Here is a 22,041-nt window from a genome sequence, read left to right on the forward strand (position 1 = left end):
GAAGAAGAGAAATAAAATGTAACACTCATGGGTAGTGTAGTTCAAGAAAAGGGAAGCATAAGATGGGCAGAGAATAGAAGGACCGAGGTGGAGGAAATAAAGGCAATAAGATAGAAGAAACAAACAACAACAACAAAAAAAATTAGTGGAACAAGTTGTAAAGTCTGGATTTTTCTTGATTTTGAGAGGTTAACTTCTTCCTTTTTCTTTTCTCTCCCTCTTCCTGGTCGGTGACTCTGTACCCCAGGCTCTGCCCCTGTGTCACACTTAGGTAGGGATTTGCAGTTGATGGGATTCTATGGCAATGTCATATAATTGGCTTTAGTCTTGCTAGTAGTCAAGGCTTGTTGGCGTTTGCAGGGTCCAATGATGAGAGAGTTTGCTTTCCTGGAGTCTCTCTCCTAGTCCCCCCTTCCTGAATTAGCAGCCTGGTGATCCAGCTATAAGGCTGCAACTGCTTCTGCCTGGGGCGTAAGAGGCTCAAAGAGCTGGGAAATCCCCACTCTATCCCCACTCAGCACAAGGCTTTGGGAAAGGCTCTGGCAGTCAGGGTCTCCAGTGTAATCAGGCGGGGGTGGGAGTCAATTGTTGTCAGGGTGACTGTTCAGTGCCTAGCATTCAGTTGGACCTCTCAACCCAGGCTTTCCACACTTTGTAGCCTGTTTTGGCTGGGAAGAAGAGGCACTAGTCTCTGCTTGCGACTAGTGTAGTATAGACCTTATTATCTGCCAAGTCCCTCTTGTTAGCGTTTATCCCTGAATATGGAGGCTCTATCAATCAGAAGTTGCCCCCGCCCCTTTAGCGAGAGGCACTAAAAAATATCACGCCTCTTGTCTTGGATCGCTGAACTGAGAGAGATCTTATCAATTAGAACCCGTGGGTGCACAGATTTCATGGGTTAAGCTAATTTCAGTGATGGGTCGCAGCTGTGCTCCCGAAGGTATTTCAGGCTGCCTGCGCGCGCCCCTCCCCCAACGCTTGATTGTTAGCTTGAATGGCTGGGTGAGGTGCCCCGCCCACGGAGAGAATCTCCCAAGTAGGGAAGTCCGCCCTGGCGCCTCTCCCGCTCCCCGCTGCTGGCGGCTGGGGCGCACCGGGCACAGGATAATGGGGCACCCTGGGTGTGCGGGCCAGTAGGGCGCTCTGGGCGCAAATGGGGTGCTCCGGGCACCGGTGGCTGGGGACTCTCACTCGCAGTGCGCGGGCCGCTGGGAAAGTTAGCGGTGCTCGCTCTGCAACCGGACCGGGCGCGGGCCGGTGGCTGCTCGCCGCTCCCGAGTGTGGGCTGACTCACCCCAGGCGCACTCCCTCCAGGGCTTGAATGAATGTCCCTGCGGTAGCTTCCTCCACACCCTCGTCTCTCAGATTCAAGTGATAACAGTCCTTTCGCTTTCAGTTTGTGTGGAACTCCGGAATGCTCCGAGGATAAATTTTTCTGTTTCTAGTTGATAAATTTGTTGTGATTTTGGGAAGATCTGTCGGACGCGCTGCTCATGGCGCCATTTCCGTGACGTCCGAATTCATCACTTCTAAAAATTTTTTTGAGAATCTTATGTGATGTTAACAAACCACCCCCACATTTGGCTGTTTTCTCCTTGGTTTGGGGTAGTTTTTCTTTATTTTACTTGTCATACCTAGATTTGGTTATTACAGCTATTGAATTCATATTTTTTTGTAAGTGGGTTTTTCTGGTATATTTTGGGGAAAACTTTTTGAGTGAATAAACATTGTCATAAATCATGCTGCAGTTTTATAACACAAGACTGTAAGGTATTACTATTACTTGTGCTTTTAGGAATGCAAAATATTTTACTCTTTATTTTCTGTGTCATGAACACCTTCCTGTCTACCTGAGAAGGAGCAGCCCTGCCCCAGCATGTGCCCCAGAGATGCTCTCTCCAGTTCATTCTGACCTGGTGCCTTGAAATACGAGCAGTTCCTAAAAAGGTATGTTTTTTCCTTTGGGTAACTATTTACAAATCTGTTTAGCTCTGTTGGGTTTATTAAGTAAATGTGGTATCTCCCATTTAAAGGCTTAGCAAATATGATCTTCAAAAACATGTGTTCAAAATTAGTTCCCAAGGGTATATGTTCTCTATGTAATTGTCATAGACAAATATTTTTATGTTGTGTTACATTGAAATTTTATGTTTTCTATTGAAATAAGGTTTCTTAAATAGGGCTTTTTGTTAGTGTAGCACATTAATTAGTGATGAAAGTGAGCTAGATGACCTTGTGTCACCAATTGCAGGTTGACACCTTGTCTCTAATGGTTGACAAGAAACAGATGAGAGTGTAGGCTTTCCTTCCCTTAGTTTTCACCTGCTTAATGTTGTTAAGTTCCATTTTATGCAAAACTACAGAATTATTTATTGTTAAGTCAGAATTCTTCAGGAAATATTGAAAAGTCTTGGTCGAGTGTATTGATGTTTAGATAAATTTGAAGATAAAACTATCCACTAGATGTCAGTTTTCTGCCTGGAGGTATATTTTTTTAAAAAGTCATAATTGATTTCTTCTAACCATGTCCCTCACTCAAATGGATGTTAAGCAGTAAGACTTTCCAACCGGTGCTTTGCCAGACTTATGTGGCCAATGAGCATAAACAGTGCTATTTAGGCCACCCGAAGTGATGTCGTTTTTGTTGTTTTATTACTGTGATTATTGCATTTGTTGCTTTTGGGAAGCAAGTTTCTTTAGAGAGAGGCTCATATATTTCTAGATATAATATGAACAAATTTAGAATTCACTGTGATAGAAGCTTCTTAAATATGTAAATTTAAATGTTTGGTTCAATTGTACCTTTTTTTTTTTATTCCCGCTCCCCCCACATGCCCCAGTGGGCGATGCTCGGCCCCTCTGGGGCATTACTCTGCTGTGGCTGGAGCCATTCTAGTGCCTGAGGCAGAGGCCATGTAGCCATCCTCAGCGCCCGGGCCAACTTTGCTCCAGTGAAGCTTTGGCTGCAGGAGGAGAAGAGAAAGAGAGGAAGAGAAAGGAGAGGGGGAAGGATGGAGAAACAGATGGGCGCTTCTTTTGTGTCCCCCCAGTTGGGAATTGAATCCAGGACTTCCACACTCCTGGCCAACACTCTACTGCTGAGCCAACTGGCCAGGGCCTCAGTTGTACCATTTTTTAAAATTTGATGAAATATATTTATATATATATATATATATATATATATATATATATATATATATATATTTTCTTTTCTTACTACAGAAGTAATCACTGTACTTTTGTGTACACCATACACAAAAATAGCAAGCTTAAGAAGCAAAAGTCCTTTATAAACAAACTCTCAGAATTAATGTTTGAATTCGATTTTGCTAAAAAAATTAAGTAATAGAAAGACGAGGTTCTATATTATACGTTCCATTCTATAACATGTTTTTTATTTTAAAGAAAATAAATAGTTTATATGCCCCAAATGGAAAGATATTAGAGATAAAATAACATGTCATGGATGTACTATAATTAAATTGTTGACAGTTGGTTCTTTCTGGTGTTTTACTATAAAAACAACTGAGGTGAACATTCTTGTACATTTTTTCACTCCTGTTTGAAATGTTTGTTTTTTTTAATGAATTCCTTGGAGTGAAATTGCTACTTTAAAAATATTTGTACTTTAAATTTTAGTAATGTTTGTCAGCTTGTTCTCTGCAAACAGTGTAGTATATCCTATTTTTGTACCATAAAATATTTGTAATTCTAAAGTGAAAAATAAAGGATTTATAATCGCCACTATTTTGTTATAATTTAGAAATTTTTCTTGACTTGGAAATTTGATGCAAACTGTTATTGGTAAACTTGACTACTTTACTATAGATCCCTGCAGAGACTTAGGTGTTTATTCATTCTGCAGCCTTTTCCCAAATGCTTGCTGTGTGTTGGCCCTGTTTCAGGCCCTTTGAGAAAGCTGTGGCATGTGTCAGTCTCTGGATTGGTTAGGCAGGGTTCATAGCTACGTGGTCGAAGCCTGTGACCCTGCCAAGAGGACCAGTCTAGTGTGCCCCGCTGAGGAAGTCCAGGACACATGATGTCTAACCATGGGATAAAAAGTAGCAGTACCCATTAACATTTCAGATAACATTTGATACAAACAACTTTGAGTAATAAGAGCTATATTTGTCATAGGATGAATAAGCTTAGAATTGCATTAGAACCTCAAATTGTTACTAGCATGTTGGGTCCTTTGTCCAAGAGTTTGGACTTGGGTCAGTCATTGAGCCTTGGGGTTCAGGACTTTGTTTTGCTTTTTATGTTCATATTCTCCTCTTTCTAAAATGAGTCTGAGTGACATAAGCACATACTGAAGATTCTTGATGTTCTGACCCTTCATGTAACTTCCGCCTCTAGTCCCATGTCCACATTTCCCTGCACCCACATTGAACGGTCCCCATGCTATCATGGAGCCATACCTTCTCTTCAGCTGTTCTTCATTCCCCCTGTTTCATGTGGCCACTCTCCAGCTCAAGTTCGTGTTCTAGGAAGCCCCCAACATCCTGCATTTGCCCTATTTGGGGAGCGAGCCTCGTGCACACTAATTACTCCTGACTTCTGCTTTGACTAGCCTGTGAACCCTTATGAGTTGGGGAGGTGTCATTTTGTCCCCAGTGCCCCACCCACCCAGAACCTATCAAAAAGGACTTAACAGTTGACAAGTAAGTGTAGAAGTTGAGGTTGTAATCATTAGCTAAGACAAGATTGTGTGCTGGGATAAAATGTTGAGTGATGAGCTTTTGATCATTTTTATTCAGATACACCTGACATGTCATTTGAGAGCATACTTGTGACTAAAGAAATCAGTTTAGTATAGAGAAGTGGTGAACAAAAGTAGAACATAAAAGTTCTAATAGGCTGATATTCAAGCAAATAGCAAAGTAAATTCTCTTTTCCTGACCACACTTTAGTGTCACTTTCTCTTTAGGGTCACTTTCTTTTTTTTTAGGGTCACTTTCTCTTGACTAATTGGGCCCATCCCCAGGCAGATACTAATAAATATTCTAACAGCCATAAGCACAGAGCATGTGGTAATATAAGTCTGCTTCCTTCCCTTTGGCCACAGGCGTTTCTGCGAGCGCTTGTGGACTGTACCAGTGACGGTGCGGAAAAGCGAAGGCTGCAGGAGCTGTGCAGCAGACAGGGGGCGGCCGAGTATAACCGTTTTGTGAGAGATGCCTGTGCCTGCTTGTTAGACCTCCTGCTCGCTTTCCCGTCCTGCCAGCCTCCGCTCAGCCTCCTGCTCGGTGAGTGCTCATGGTCCCGGTCCCTGAGCTGCAGGGCAGCTCTGTGCTAGAGAACAGTGGCTGCTGGTATATTGCCCCCCCCCCCAGACAGAGAGAGGGACAGATAGGAACAGACAGACGGGAAGGGAGAGAGATAAGAAGCATCAGTTCTTTGTTGCGGCTCCTTAGTTGTTCATTGATTGCTTTCTCATATCTGCCTTGACCAGGAGGCTACAGCAGATCGAGTGACCCCTTGTTCAAGCCAGTGACCTTGGGTTCAAGCTGGTGAGCCTTGCTCAAATCATGATGAGCCCGCGCTCAAGCTGGCGGTCTCGGGGTTTCAAACCTGGGTCCTCTGCATCCCAGTCTGACGCTCTATCCACTGCGCCACCTCCTGGTCAGGTGGCATATCATTCTTTGAATTCTATGCAGGCATTTGGGGCACACCTAAATGAGCTGTGAGAAGTAGGTGAGCTTACAGTCGGTCTTCCAAGTGCCTTGACATCTGAACTACCTTTTAGAAGTCAGAAAGAATGCCTCTTCCAAGCTTTATTACTAATTATTTTCTTCTATTTTTGCCATTATTTTCTCTGTTAGGCCAGTCTTAATTCTTTATTTTTGCTCAGCATTCAGCATCTTTTTTATTAATTTTACCATTTTTCATAGAGCATTTTCCCAAATTTTATTTAAAATGAGCTAAGGAAAATAATAATCTTTTCCCCCCTTTTTAATTTTTTTTAAAATTTATATTTATTCATTAGAGACAGAGAGAGAGAGAGATAGAGAGAGAGAAGGCGGGGAGAAGCAGGAAGCATCAGCTCCCATATGTGCCTTGACCAGGCCAGCCTAGGGTTTTGAACCGGCGACCTCAGCGTTCCAGGTCGATGCTTGATCTACTGCGCCACCACAGGTCAGGCAATAAAAATAATCTTTTTTTAAATATAAGGAACATCAGATTTAGTTGATGGAGGTTAATAAAGTGCATGCTTTGTGTGCAGGAAACAGAGGAAGCAGACTGTGTACACGTCCAGATTTGGGGTTTTCAACAACAAAGGGGTTGCACCAGTACAGGGGCCTTACTTAGGAGGTGCTTCTGGGCATTAAACTTGAGAGGGACCCATCACAAGATATTCAAACATAAGTTGATCCTATTTTTGTTCATACTGTCTCTCAGGGTTCTCAAACTCCCAACAGCAACAGAAGAGGGTTTGAGATCCTTCCTGAGAAACTGATTCAGGGAGGGAAGGGGCTTTCAGTGAAACTGAGTGACTAAGAATTTCAGTGATGTTTAAACTTTTATTCTCTGTGCTGGTAATTTTTCATCTCCTCTGTTTACTTGTAGTGGTGAGTAGTAAAATCCCTAGAATTTGCAGTTGTCTTTGGTGACAGGAAAACGCGTGCCGTGCATTCTCCTGTCAGGCCAGCAAGGTCCCTTTTAATGCCCAGTGCAGGTCAGGGCCCTCTCCTGCCCGAGGCAGGCCCTCCTTTCTTTTTCTTTTTTTTTCCTTTTCCTTTTTTTTAGTGTTTTGTTCTCCACCCCACTCCTCAAAAGGATAAAAAGGTGTTACCAAGTGAGGCTGCCCTTCCCTGCTTTCCTATATTTATGTGAACACTCCTGCCCTTTCTTACTGGAGCCTTTAATGCTAATAGAGGGCTTGGGATAAAATTCAGAACACGGGCAGGGAAGTTATGCAAAATCTTGTGAAGCTCTCAATCATAGAAGATGTTTCTTTTCATAGATTTTCTACTACCTTTTATAACATTTTGTTTTTCCATTGATTTGAGAGAAAGAGAGAGAGAGCGAGAGGAAGGGAGAGAGAGAAGCATCAACTCATTGTTTCACTTAGTTCCATTTAGTTGTGCACTAATTGATTGCTTTTTGTATGTACTCTGATCAGGGATCGAACCCGCAACCTCTGGCACACAGGGTCGTTAGAAGGAGGAAGGGTAAGGAATCTGAGAAGAATATTAGTGAGAGGTAAAGGATATTGTCACTGCATTGATTAATTAGGGGGAGGCATGCTAGACTAATCATTAGGCTGTAGGTTGATACTTTATCCTCTGAAGCCACCTGGTCAGGGCATTAAAACTTTTATGGGTCATTTATTACATAGTTATATAAAAAACAATGAAGACGTTGAGACTTATAGAAATTTAAGTTATTTTTCAATTTCTGTGACAAAATTTACTATATCTAAAGTTTAGTATTAAGTTGAGCCATTTATGAAACATTTTTTATATTTATTAAAACTCACTTTGAAAAGGTTTTTCCAAATTTTTGCTAAATAACTGTTATAAATATGACATTGAATATTATTACAAACATGACTTTGAAAAACGTCAAAGCCTGTTAATGGACAATTTGGTATTCAAATATTGATTTCTTAACCTGCCTTTTTTTTTTTTTTTTTTTGTATTTTTCTGAAGCTGGAAACGGGGAGAGACAGTCAGACAGACTCCCGCATGCACCCGACCGGGATCCACCCAGCATGCCCACCAGGGGCAATGCTCTACCCACCAGGGGGCGATGCTCTGCCCCTCCAGGGCGTTGCTCTGTTGCGACCAGAGCCACTCTAGCGCCTGGGGCAGAAGCCAAGGAGCCATCCCCAGCGCCCGGGCCATCTTTGCTCCAATGGAGCCTCGGCTGCGGAAGGGGAAGAGAGAGGAAGGAGAGGGGGAAGGGTGGAGAAGCAGATGGGCGCTTCTCCTGTGTGCCCTCGCCAGGAATCGAACCCGGGACTTCTACACGCCAGGCCGACGCTGTACCACTGAGCCAACCAGCCAGGGCCTTAACCTGCTTTTAAAGCATGTATGGCCTGACCTGAGGTAGCTCAGTGGATAAAGCATCGACCTGGAATGCTGAGGTTGCCGGTTCGAAATCTGGGGCTTGCCTGGTCAAGACACATATGGGAGTTGATACTTCCTCCTCCTACCCCTATTCTCTCTCTTTCTTCTCTCTCTCTCTCTCTCTCTCTCTCTGTCCAATAAAAATGAACTAATAAAATCTAAAAACAAACAAACAGCATGTATGTATCTATCTTGAAACCACTGGGTTTCTGGATAACTTGATTTTAAAATGCCCATTGCTACATTGCTATTTTTATTGTTGTTGTTACTATCCTATAAATAGAAGGAAAATAGTTTAAGCCTCAGTAGTTCCCATAATTCTTAAAATAGTGGTCTTTAATCGTTTTGGTTTCATGATCTTATTTCAATCTGAAAATTCTGGACATTTTCCCCAGAAAACTGCACATAGCACATAGAAAATTTAATGGGTTCTTTGACCCTGAAGCCCAGTCATGGCCCCTATTCTATAACATCCTTTAGTTTTAGAAACCAGCCTTTAGGTAGAAATACTGATTTCAGATTAAGGAAATGCAGTATATCTAGTTTTTAAGAATTGGAAATAAGTATTCAGTAGTATTTTACATTGTTAATTTATATGTGATTCAAAATATGATTTAGAACTAAAACAAATTATTTCAAATATTTTAAATAAAATAAGAATCAAAGGAGACTTTGAATTTTTTACCCCTTAATACATCATTTATTTTCAGTAGCTGTGAATTTTTTTTTTTTAGGTGAGAGGAGGGGAGATAGGCAGACTCCCACATGCGCCCCAATTGGGATACACCCAGCAACCCCGTCTGGGGCCAGTGCTTGAGTACTGAGCTATTTTTAGCACCTGAGGCTGATGCAGTCCAGTGGAGCTATCCTCACTGCCTGGGATCACACTCAAACCATTTAAGCCACTGGCTGCGGGAGTGGAAGAGGGAGAGAAAGCGGGGAGAAACAGGTGATCACTTCACCTGTGTGCCCTGACCAGGGATTGAACCCAGGATTTCCATATGTCAGGCTGACACTCAATAGACTGAGCCACCAGGGCCTAGTAGCTGTAAATTAACAATTGCTTATTTTAATTTTTTTCTAGAACATCTTCCTAAGCTCCAGCCCAGACCATATTCATGTGCAAGGTACTGATATTTATTAATATGATATATAGCATCTTTCTCCCAAATGTTATGAAAAGTCCAACTTCCAAATCCTTAGTAGCTCCACATTAGTTCAGTGAAAATGTACCTAATGTGTAGGGACAATGGCAGGCATGATGAAAGGAAGCAGACCAGTGTCAGGATTCCGTCCTCCAGGAGTTCATTGGGTGAGGGATCTTCCGTGGTTCCTATGCTCCAGAACCCCGGTCCCCTTTTGGGAAGTGAGTTTCCAAGTCTCCTCCTGTTGCCACTGTGGGTGGAGGAGGGCAGGAGAGAGGGGAAAGTATATGTCTTACCTAGTCTTGAAGACATGAGAAACTTCCCTGAGCAATATCACAAAATTAGAGCAGAGGTGGGCGTGGGGGCCCTTTACGTAGCAATAGCGCTCTTCTCCCCGAGGAGTTAGATGGTACACCAGAGCCTATAAGGAGATACAGAATGGTGCAGAGTAGACTAACAGTTGTTCATATGGAAAACAGTACAATAATTAGTAAATACTTTTGCAAACTCACAGTTGTGAATGTACTGTTTCCCCACCCTGTATTCTCATTGCAACAAAAAAGGTTTAGTTTGGCCTGAATATATTAGCCCTAACAGAGTTTAAAAATAGGTGTGTGTCTCTGCAGCTCAAGCCTATCTCACCCAGGGAAACTTCACTTCGTTTTCAACATTGTGGAGTTTTTGTCCAGCACCACATCGGTGGTTCTGCGGAGAGGCGTGTGCACAGGCTGGCTGGCCACGTTGGTTGAGTCAGTTCTTCAGCCGAACTCACGTGCATCCTATGCAGACGACGAGAAAGTCCTGGCTCCAGAGGTATGAGAGTCTGGTTTGGCATCACTGAGATTCTGTGCTTGCCTGATTAGAAAGGCCATGAGCATGTAGTCTCCCTGCATTGTCCGTTAGCATCCAGTTATTCAGAGGAGAGTGTGTGCCACACTTGAATTTTTAAATTCCTGTTAGAAAGTCAGGAAATCATGACTCACTCTCTACTAAGTGGTTTATACATTTTGTAAATGTGTGAAGCATGAATTTTATATAATACAGTCTTTTCTTATTGTTTGTCATACTCAGAAATGAAGACTTTCTGTTTATATTCTTGGTAGACTAGGACAGGAAGAACCAAGTGGATATTAAAAACAACTTGATGTTATATTTAGGCTATATCTCATGTCCCAAAAAAGTCCTTGTAGGATGGCAGTCAGTTGACAACTAGAGACTGATTTTATTGGCCTTCAGTTTGGGTAGTAGGATTTTCACTTGCCCTGTCTCTTCCGTTTTTGTGAGAGCTGTGGTGTATAGATTCTAAAGTAGAGCTGTTAACGAGAAGACATTATGAGAGGATTACTTTTAAAACACATAGAAGAAAAATGTTGTTTGATGTTTTTTAATTTTTTTTTTCTTTTTGTATTCCTCTGAAGCTGGAAATGGTGAGAGCCAGTCAGACAGACTCCCGCATGCGCCCGACCGGGATCCACACGGCACGGCCACCAGGGGCCACGCTCTGCCCACCAAGGGGCGATGCTCTGCCCCTCCGGGGCATCGCTCTGCGGTGACCAGAGCCACTCCAGCGCCTGGGGCAGAGGCCAGGAGCCATCCCAAGCGCCTGGGCCATCTTTGCTCCAGTGGAGCCTTGGCTGCGGGAGGGGAAGAGAGAGACAGAGAGGAAGGAGGGGGTGGGGGTGGAGAAGCAAATGGGCGCTTCTCCTATGTGCCCTGGCCGGGAATCGAACCCAGGTCCCCCGCACGTCAGGCCGACACTCTACCACTGAGCCAACCGGCCAGGGCTGATGTTTTTTAAACAAGCTGTGGACACATTTATATTTGGATTTAGTGACATCTTTTATTAACTTTAGAGAAGAAGGGAGAGAGCAATATCGATCCAACTTATTCATACGATCATTCATTTCATTTTTTTAAAAAAATTTTATTTTTAATTTATTGTGTTGACAATGGTTTCAGATTTCCCACTCAATATAACACCCTCTACATCCCTCATCATGCTCCCTGTGCCCAAGCAAAGTCTCTTTCCCATTTCCCCATTGGTTGATTCTTGTATGCTCCCTGACTGGGGATCTAACATACAACCTGGGGTTTTGGGATGATGCTCTAACCATTGAGCGAGCTACCTGGGTGGGGCTTGTTTGTTTTTACAGATTTGGGAGAGAGAGAAAGACATCTTTGATGCTTTGATATAGCACTCAGCAAAATCTTGTTTGAGACTATAGGCAACAATTTAAAGTTTTTCCTCCCTGCCCATAAAGATGACTGAATTTTAAAAAGAACTTCAGGCTTTATTGTGAAGTCTTTTTCTCTGTGGTATTGAAGCAATGGATGTTTCATTTGTAGTATTATCTTATGACTGGCTTGGTAGCTACAAGTTATTGGAATTGAAAAGGTCACAGCCTTTAGAGGGAATTAAGATGGCTTACGTGAAGACTGCTACTTGAATTTGCCCTTTGACTTGGTATTTTCCTAGTCTGCTGCCTGAAACAGAGGTGCTTCACTCTGTGTGTGTGCGTGTGTATGAACACGCATGTGCTCATTTGTCCCATTTCTCTCCTCCCCTCTGTACTCTTAGATTTATTATGTCGCAGCAAAATACTGAGAATCTGAGAAAATTCCTTTTTTGAAAAGGAATATTACAGTACTGACATAAAAGTATGATATTACTTTATGATCTTATAAAAATAGCAGATGATCTCCAGAAAGTTAAAAAAATAATGGATCACAAACGCTAAGCAGGGGTGCCTTTCCCATATTCGTTCTTCCTCTTCTTTTTTCTCCCTCTTTCTTTCCTCACTTGAACAGATTTTTTTTTGGCTACCCAATATGCAAGTGCCAGAGATGCAAATAGAAAGGATATAGTTTAAAACTGTCGAAGGTTCATGGTGCTTGGTTGTACCGAATTTTATTAGAAAGTGTAGAGACTGTTAAGGGCATGACCCACCACAGGCCCTCCCCCAACTGATAGGTAGTACAGTTGTTCACAGATATTTCCAGCCTACCTCCAACCCACCCACCCAACCTTCTAATCACCCCTACCCCCAAGTGGAGTAGACATCCCTTCCGTTAATGTTTAGCCTCTGCCAGTTACATCTGAGAAGACAGGGTAGGTGAGCTCTGGACCTCATGGAATAGTGTGGCTGCCCCCCTCGATGTTCCCTCTGATAGAAGGGCAGGGTGGTCCAGCCCAGGCCGGCTCCTGGGTTTAGATTTCAGGTGAAGGAGATCAGGGAGCAGAGCCAGAGTAAGTGTGTGATGCTGTAAGCTGTCTGAGATTTCCTGCCACAACAGCCCACTACTGTCTGGTCTTCTGCAGCCCCTGGATCATGGAGAGCAGGCTCTCCTTAGCATTCTAGGGATGTGTGTTTGTTGATTGTATTTGCCACCCACTAGAATGTAAGCCCCATGAAGATGGATTTGGTTTTGCTCCTTTCTCTATTCTAGTGCTTGTCATACTGTGTACCTTCAATAAAATTGTTAAATGAATGAATCAACTAAATAGGCCACTGATTTTCAATCTTTTTCATCTATGACACACACAAACTAATTGCTAAAATGCTGCAACACACCAAAAACTCTAGTTCTTACTGATCTGACAAAAAAAATAGGTAAAATTATAATTCATTCACATCAGACTTTTTTTTTTATAAATCTTTTTTTTTAATTTTTTAAAATTTATTCATTTTTTTAGAGAGGAGAGTGAGAGACAGAGAGAGAGAGGAGAGACAGAGAGAGAGAAGGGGGGAGGAGCTGGAAGCATCAACTCCCATATGTGCCTTGACCAGGCAAGCCCAGGGTTTTGAACTGGAGACCTCAGCATTTCCAGGTCGACGCTTTATTCACTGCGCCACCACAGGTCAGGCAGACAACTTTTTTTTTATTTGACAAGGAAAAGAGGTCAGTGCCCCTGACTAAATAGTCAGGTAGTGCATGTTTTAAAAATTCTTGTGGCTCACTGGTTGAAAATCACTGAAATTGGCTAATGTGATATTAAATTCTCATTCCAAAATGAGAACAGTGATTTGACACAGTTCTGCCAGTTCTTCACTTAAAAAGTAAATTGTGTCGATGAATTCACGGGATTGTTCTTGAATTAAAGGTTGAAATGTGTACAGGTGCACTAGCATGAGAGGAGAGCAGGTTTCTGTCATCCCTGACTCTCCATGTCCTGCAGAGTAAGTGCGCGTGCAGCAGAGCGAAGCTGGAAAGGAGTGTGTTTACAAACTGATTCTTTATAAGTACCTAACACATGATGTAAAAGAAAAATTTCTTGAAATTTTAATGAAAAGATGTTACCTATCTTTATCTCTGACTCTTAGTTTTATACAAACACAAATAACATGGGGCCCAGGATAACAGCACAATTCTCTAGGTGTCTTTGGAGCAAGCCCTTAATTTCCTGTTTGGTAACTTAAGTTTCTTTTTCCTTAGATTGTCAAATAAAAACATGTAAAACTTTTCACTCCACCTTGATGTTAATTCTCATTACCCCTGTACGCACAAACATAAAGTGTCATGTCTTCATTTTTTCCTGCATTTCTCCAAAATACATGTAATAGGTTGCATACTAGGAAGCAGATTTTATTCATGGAAACAGGAAAGGTTTGATTATACCTAGTCAGTGTTCTGCCTTAGAAATATCATACCTGTCATTTTATAATACCATTTATTTGGGTGGAAAATAACAATTTGAGAGACAGACTTGTTTTATTGTCATGAACCAGCACGACTAATAATTCTAGGTCCCAAGTGGGAACAGCACAGAATTAAGAAAATATGGGTTCAGGAGGGCTCTACTATTGCTGCTGGCAAGAAGAGAGCACACCCAAAAACTGCAACTTGTTTTATTTATAGGGCAAAGTGGGCCATTAGCAAATCAATGAGATCTCTGATTACAATTTCCAAGGCAACCTAAGAATTTTACAAAATGCAGAAAACCCCCACCATACATAACATCTTAACTTTACACAAAACAAGATAGAAGAAACTTGCCTCCAATCTTTCCGGGGGATGAGTATCAGCTAACATGGAGGTGTGGGGAAGGGCTTAGCCTTTTGCAACTTAATCAGGCAAGTGAGGTGGGGGGTTGGGCAGACTGTCACCTTACAGCCAGTTCCCCACACCTGTGTCCCCCAAAAATCTAAACTGCAAAAACCCTGTTGGCTTTTTGGTCCCCAACAGTTTATGTTTTTTAGGGACAAATTTTTTCATGGTTTCAATAAGATGTAATATTGCTATTTAATTTTGCAATGTTTCTTTGACGGGAGTTTACACTTTCTGATTTCTCAGCAAAGGTCATCTTGGTTATATGCTTTTGTCTAGGTTTTCTTTCATACTTATGACCATTGATTTACTATTCCAGATATCCATCTCTCCTCGGACAACAAATTCTTTCCACTTACCAAATGACCTCTCGGTCCCCATCATCATGGTGGGCCCAGGCACTGGCATAGCACCCTTCATTGGCTTTCTGCAGCATAGGTATGTGCTGCCTTTGGCTGGTGAGCACGTGGACCCCTTGTCATCCTGGGTGGGACGAGAACAGAGAGCTTTTTTGTTCATTGGTTTCTAGGATGTTGGACTTTGGCTGTAAACTTTTTTATTTTAAAAAATTATTAAATGTGTGATAGCGCAACATAATTTATCACCATGGGACAAGGGAATAAGCTACCTTACAGATAGCTCTGTGCTGGAACTTCCCTTTTTGCTGGAGCACTTTCCTTCTCACCCAGGCTGCGCTATAGTTTGTAGCATGCGTGGTTGGGGACAAATTTCCAGCAGAGCTTTAACCTGTGATGATGTACAGGCTGTTCTGTCCATTTTTTAAGTAGACAGAATTGGTAGTAACAGATTCAATTACATCAAAAGTTTCAGAGTTAAGCTCCAAATATCAGTAATTTTCAACAGAATAGTATTTATAGATGTAGCTTTGTATCAGGACAGAACTATTTGATATAAAATAAATAAAATTGTGCTTCTCTCTCCACTTGTGAAACTCCCCACTTTGTGAACAGTTTTTATGTACAGTTCACCAGATAGTAAAGTAATAACCTTTGGACATAGTTTTCTTGTTTTATTTTGTTTTAGGTTTTTCCTTAAGAGAACAAAACAGGAATGGCAGACACAGTGTGTCCATCGGGGTGTCCGTCCTTTCTAACACGTCACATCAGATCCTTCTGACTTCCCGAGCCCTGTGCTACTTTTCTGTTTTGTTAATTGAGAGTTCATTTTATTCATAAAGTGGCTATTAATATTTAATGTAGAAATGAAACTAGGTTTCACAATGTGATATTTTAAATTTTTCTTGTTATGAAGATGTGTAGAGCTGAGGGGCGTCTACAGCTCATAGCGATATTTACTTATTGTAGTGTCTGTTGGAGGGACCGAGGCGCCCTGTGGGCAGTGGCTGTTAATTCAGTGTGAGAACTTCCCAGGCTGCAGAGATCAGTTTCACAGATCTTTCTGGGTTTGTTGGTGGTATTTCCTGGCCAAAGAGAGATTGTTTGTACATATTCCTGATGTTAAACATCTGTTTTCTTTTTCATTAGAGAGAAGCTCCAAGAACAGCATCCTGAGGGAGACTTTGGGGTGACGTGGTTGTTTTTTGGCTGCAGACATCAGGACAGAGATTATTTATTCAGGTATTCTACACCTCTGGTGATGTCAGCCTCGGCCATGGGTGTGCAGTTCTCATTGCAGACTTTCTCAACTTTGATTACAAGCCTCCCAGTGACCCATTATATATTGTATTTTAGAGAAGAGCTCAGACATTTCCAAAAGCATGGAGTCCTCACTCACCTGAAGGTTTCCTTCTCAAGAGATGCTCCAGTCGGGGAGGAGGGAGCCCCCGTGAAGTATGTGCAGGACAGCATTCAGCTTCACGGCAAGGAGGTGGCCGGGCTCCTGCTTCACCAGAACGGCTGTATCTACGTGTGCGGGTATGGCGTTCCCTGGTGGTCTAGTGGTTAGGATTAGGATAGGATACGTGTGCGGGTAAGTGGCCGTCATTCTCAGGTGCCAGGGAGGGAAGGCAGGCAGTGGTACTTATTAAAGGATCAGGGGACCAGTTAGTTTATACTACAGACATTTAGGGATGAGAGATTTGATTCTTAAGTACAGGAAGAGAAATACAACTTCTGAAATGACTTCAACATACATTTTACTGTGCGGGGCAGGTCAGGTTCTGTTCCTGACATGCTGGAGTCCTGTCCAGCACTTCCTCCATGTAACACTCAAGTCCCTCGTGAGGGCTTCGTTGAGAGGTACGAAGATAATGTGACACATTCCCTGCCTCCAGACAGTGCACCCTGGGTGGGGAGCCATGACCAGATGCCTACGAGATAGCAAGTGCTGTGCAGGGGCCTGCAGGGCACCCGGGAGGGCGCTCTGCCTGTCCTTGGAATGGACAGAGCTGAGACACATATGAGCTCCTAGAAAAGGGCCAGGCACACTACGTGCTCAGTGAGTGGGTGTGAGTGTCTGAGTGTGTGTGTACGCACACGCCCACAGGAAGCCTTAGACTGGAAGAGAGAGCTTGTTGCCCTCAGAATGCAGGCCCCACCCACTGTGCCTTGAGAGCGGGGAGCAGAGCAGGAGCCAGGTGGGAAGGGCCTTAGCGGAGATTTGGGCTGTGACCAGGTGGTCGCTGTGCACGTGAGAATGGTCACTGAGGGAAGGCCTGGATGTTGGGGGACTGGGCTGAGAGATCTGTTGGGACACTTTTCAAAGAAATGGAAGGAGGACTAAAATGTAGTGATAGGGGTGTCGGTGGGAATTAGATTTGTAAGTTAAGGAAGATTTGGTAAACACTCCTGTTTCTTCAACATTGGTGCTGTTATTTCTTTTTTCTAGAGATGCTAAGAATATGGCCAAGGATGTCAATGATACCCTTGTGGGAATAATAAGCAAAGAGGCTGGAGTTGATAAACTAGAAGCAATGAAAACTCTGGCTACCCTAAAAGAAGAAAAACGCTATCTTCAGGATATTTGGTCATAAAATTAGAAAATGAAGAGAATTAAGAGGTTTCTGTTTTTTTATTTTAAGTACTAAACTAGAACTTTATTAAATCTTGAGACTTCTAATTTTTAAAATTAAAATTTTTTTTAACTTTTCCTGGAGAAGGTAGGGTGGGGAGTGGGTCACTAAATAGTATAGCAAACTTCCTGTTTAGTTTTCCGTCTTCCCCCCCACCCCTCCTCAAACTACCCTGTGGCCTGTAGGCCCCCGGAGCTGACGGGCGCCCTCACTCCTCACCAGCACCTGCAGGCCCACTTCACCCTAGGAGCTGCACAGAGACCTGGCCCCGGTCACAGGGAGTCTGGATCTGTACGCGAGGCGTCCCAGTATGGCACGTGTGGCCCTGGAGTCCACGGGCAGATTGTTAGATATGTGAACTCCTATTGCTAGTTTTTTTTAATTATGTAAAAATAATGTATCATTCTTATATGAAATGTACCATAAAGAATATATGTTAAAATTATACATATATAGTATATCTGATTGTTTATATTTATCAAATGTTTATTTTAATTACCAAAACTATATTTCTGATAAATATTTTAAAGTAATCCTTATAAGGAATTTTTTTCTATGATCCTAGAAATGTGAAATATATTTTGAAATTCTACTCTGGCATATGATTTATTTATTACAGTTACTTTTTAATATCATAATTCCAGAATTTATGACAAAAGTATATTCAGTGTACAGATGTGAGCAAGCATGTATTTTAGTAAAGCTACATTTTCTCCTTGCTCTTCCCCCCTCAATCCTTTCATTCCTGCTCCTTTTGGCATATACTTCAGTTTTTCACATAATTTAACTCACCCCCATGATATTACTCAAACTTTATTCTAGGCTTAAAATGTCTACTTAAATTAATATTCTTGTATTTTTAAATTCCTACTACAGTCTGAATACTTATGTTTTTCCAAAACACATATGTTCAAATTCTGACCTCCAGTGTAATGATATTGGAAAGTGCTTGGGCCGTGAGAGTGGAGCCTGGCTGACTGGGACCAGTGCTCTTATAAAAGAGACTCTTGCCCCCAAGATCCTAGTTCCGCCTGTGTGAGGACACTGAGTTGGCAGTCTGCAACCCAGAAGAGGCCTGCGCTACCTACTGCCCAACCGTGCAGCATGCTGGGCTTGGACTTCCACTCCAGAACTGGGTAAAAGGCATTTCTACTGTGTGGGGGCCACCCAGTGTCTGATATTTTGTTATAACAGCCCACATGAACTAAGACAGTTCCCAGCGACAAATGCTCTTACAGTTTGTCAAAACAAAATGTACAAGGGTTGTAAGTTTTCTCCTAGGCTCTAGTATATATTGTTTTTATTTGAGATTGGCATTATTTAATAAATCTCTGCATGTCAGTGGCTTCTGATTTTTTGAAAAATAATGATCTGAAGGAAATAAAATCTTAAGGTTTGATAAGTCTTTATGGCCGTTTATTATATTATTCTCTTATACAACAAACAAATCTAAAAAGGCATAAGAAACATCAAGCAAATATACATAATTACATGCATCTGTTGTGTATATCAGCCAACATAGCTCAGGTTAAAACACTAAAAGGAACAAAGAACAATTTTTATTTTTTTGATAACAAGATGTAACAGTCAGGAACTCGTGCCCACCTGCCTATTGTCTATAAATATGTGACCTGAAAACTGACCAGTGCATGAAGAGAAACTGAGTCATGGACACTGGAACTTGACCAGCACTGAATTGTTCATGCACAACATTCAGGGTGTTTCTCTTAGATATTGTTAGAGCTTAAGTTTCAGGTGATTCTTGACCAGCAGATGATAGTGAATACAGATCTTAGTCCAGATTCTGCATGTTCGTTACAGAAAAATTTATTAGGCACAAAACAGTTCTACAACCCATTCTGTAAGTTGAATGAAATTCCAGCTCTATCGTCCAGCTACCTGTGGCATGAAAAGTTTCACATCTTGCATGAAAGTTGATTCAAAGTGGTTGAGAATATTTTAGGGACCGGATTTTGTTCCATATTACCATAATCTGCCCTCCAACCCAGTGCCTTTACAGGATTAAGCCTCAGGTACCACCCCAGGGCCTTGCTAAACCGACAGGCTTGTGTAAGGGTATGGAGTGCCTCTGAATTCCCCTACCCAGACTCCATCTAGAATACCACTGGTTTTACCAGAGAGACACTTTTCTAATCTCATCTTAACAAGCCACTGTCGGACCCATTATTTTCTTAACAATGGAGCTACGGAAGAGTTGTGGTCACTGTCACAAAATGACTTTCCTCATCAGAATGCTAACTACACCCAAGGGATTCTTCCCTCTCTAACACACCTGTGTATCTGTGCTCAAGGATTCTAAACTGATTACAGACACCATAACACTGGGACATCTACTTAGCCATAAACCATCAGATAAAATTTGAGAATTTGAACTTCACAACAATCTAGATGATGTAGGTATACGTCACATCCAGTGTACTGGGCACCCACATTGATTTCTAGTATACTTGAAACATTTTTTTAAAGTTGACTATAAAAACTCAACAAATAACATAAAATACAACGTTTTGCCCTGGCCCTAACAGAATTAAAAATCATCTATAAAAAGCAACTCACAAAGTACACAATGAAGAATTTTACATGCAAATGATTCATGGCATAAGGAGGAAATAAAAATGAATTACAGACTATTTAGAACTGATTTAAATGCACACATGGGATGCAGCCAACATGAGACCCAGAGGGAAATCTCATTTCACAGAATCTTGGTGCCTCGTTTGCCAGGTACCTCTCATGGTGCTGTGCATACAGCAGTGAACAAAACACAACACCTCATTCTTGGAGAGTTTATGTTGAGGGGAGACATTCAATTATGTGGTGTCTGAGAAGGTGATGACAGCTACGGAGAAAGGCAGGCTAACGGGGGTTTGGTATGCAGTGTTGGAGGGGCAAGGCAACTTCAGATGGCCAGGTACTGTCTCCCTGGGAAGAGAGACCTGAAAACAACAAAGGACCTGGCCATGGTGGGCATCTTCAGGCAGTGGACATAATCAGTACGACAGCCCCGAGCTAGGGCAGTGCCTGGTATGTTTGAGGGAGCAGAAAAGAATTGGACAAGTTAAAGATGCATGGCCTTGAGGCCAAGTAGATTTTGGGTTTTACTCTGACTAGAAAGCTATTTGATCAGAGATAACATGATTAGTTTACATCCACAGGGCTTTACTCAGTTGTAGCTAAGACCTGGAGGAGTAGCTATAGATACAATCTGTTTGCTTTTGTAAGAAAAATTGGTCCCTTCTCCCAATTGTGTATTTTTATCAGTGTGGACTCGTGGGTATTTATTGAATACTTTGGGTTATAATAAAACTCTGCATGCTTTTGCTGCTCAAATAGTTCGCCTCTGGCTACTGCGGGGCCTTTCTGTGTGACTCCTATGCACGCGGATGTGCCTCCTGGTTTTGAGTGCTTCCTTCCTTCCTGTCATCACAGGTTGCTCCAACATTCAGTAGTTTCTCTGCCCGGGTATTAGAGAACCCCAGACAATCACTTACTACTGTTTTCCACACCTAGGATTTTGTCACTTCTAGACTGTGTGATATGACCAGAGTGATACAACAGGATGTAGCTTTGGGGGAGGGTGTTCTTTCATTTAGCGAAATGTGTTTTTTTGTTTGTTTGTTTTTTTGTATTTTTTTCTGAAGGTGGAAACGGAGAGAGACAGTCAGACAGACTCCCGCATGCGCCTGACCGGGATCCACCCGGCACGCCCACCAGGGGCAACGCTCTGCCCACCAGGGGGCGATGCTCTGCCCCTCCGGGGCGTTGCTCTGCCGCGACCAGAGCCACTTTAGCACCTGGGGCAGAGGCCAAGGAGCCATCCCCAGCGCCCGGGCCATCTTTGCTCCAATGGAGCCTTGGCTGCGGGAGGGGAAGAGAGAGACAGAGAGGAAGGAGGGGGGGGTGGAGAAGCAAATGGGCGCTTCTCCTATGTGCCCTGGCCGGGAATCGAACCCGGGTCCCCCACACGCCAGGACAACGCTCTACCGCTGAGCCAACCGGCCAGGGCTAGCAAAATGTGTTTAAGATCCATCCACGTGGTTTTTGTGGATTGTTAGCTGGTTCCATTTTATTGCCAAGTAATATTCTGTTGTATGGATATAATGAGTTTATTCATCCATCTGTCAGAGGTAATCTTGGTTTTCTTCCAGTTTGGGGCAATTGCAGTTAAGCTGCTATAAACATTTGTGTATAGATCGCTGCATGAACATAAATTTTCAATTAACTTGAATAAATACCCAGGAGTAGGATTTCTGAGTTGAATGCTAAGCTTTTCCTTTTCCTTTATTTTTCTTTTTTTCAGGTGTACAATTTTATAAGACATTCCCGTATATTGCATTGTGTGTTCACCAGCTTAAGTCAAGTCTCCCCACCACTTTTTATCCCCCCTTTCCCCTCTTCCACCTCCCCTCAGCCTCTACTCTGTTGTCTGGGTCTGGATTTTTTTTTTTTTTCCTTTACCTAATTCCTTCACCTTTTTCACCCATCCCTGCAACTCCCTCCCCTCTGAGAGCTTTCAGTCTGTTCTCCATTCTGTGAGTTCACTTCTACTTTTGTTTGTTAGTTCATTTTGTTCATTAGATTCCACATATAAGTGAAATCATATGTCTTTCTCTGACTGGCTTATTTCACTTACCATAATGATCTCCATATCCATCTATGCTGTCACAAAAGATAAGATTTCCTTCTTTTTTACGGCTGAGTAGTCCATTCCGTAAATGTACCACAGCTTTTTTATCCAGTCAACTACTGATGGGCATTTGGG

The 22,041-nt window shown here is 42.4% G+C and overlaps 1 protein-coding gene across 2 annotated transcripts in view; it reads left to right on the plus strand.

Annotated features, from left to right (window-relative positions):
* The window catches only part of MTRR (5-methyltetrahydrofolate-homocysteine methyltransferase reductase), a 43,577-nt gene extending 24,973 nt beyond the window's left edge, over positions 1-18,604 (plus strand). Inside the window, exons 8-15 of one of the 2 annotated variants that reach the window (XM_066243538.1) lie at positions 1,856-1,947; positions 5,069-5,249; positions 9,160-9,202; positions 9,847-10,033; positions 14,586-14,704; positions 15,772-15,864; positions 15,979-16,161; positions 17,075-18,604. In XM_066243538.1, the coding sequence (XP_066099635.1) occupies positions 1,856-1,947; positions 5,069-5,249; positions 9,160-9,202; positions 9,847-10,033; positions 14,586-14,704; positions 15,772-15,864; positions 15,979-16,161; positions 17,075-17,219 (1,043 nt within the window). In that variant the 3' untranslated portion in view covers positions 17,220-18,604. The remainder of the gene's footprint in view (positions 1-1,855; positions 1,948-5,068; positions 5,250-9,159; positions 9,203-9,846; positions 10,034-14,585; positions 14,705-15,771; positions 15,865-15,978; positions 16,162-17,074) is intronic. The other variant, XM_066243546.1, reaches the window with a different exon arrangement.
* Positions 18,605-22,041: the final 3,437 nt, after the last annotated feature.

The sequence above is a fragment of the Saccopteryx bilineata genome, chromosome 1, assembly GCF_036850765.1.
Source record: "Saccopteryx bilineata isolate mSacBil1 chromosome 1, mSacBil1_pri_phased_curated, whole genome shotgun sequence".
In the NCBI taxonomy this organism is placed as follows: domain Eukaryota; kingdom Metazoa; phylum Chordata; class Mammalia; order Chiroptera; family Emballonuridae; genus Saccopteryx; species Saccopteryx bilineata.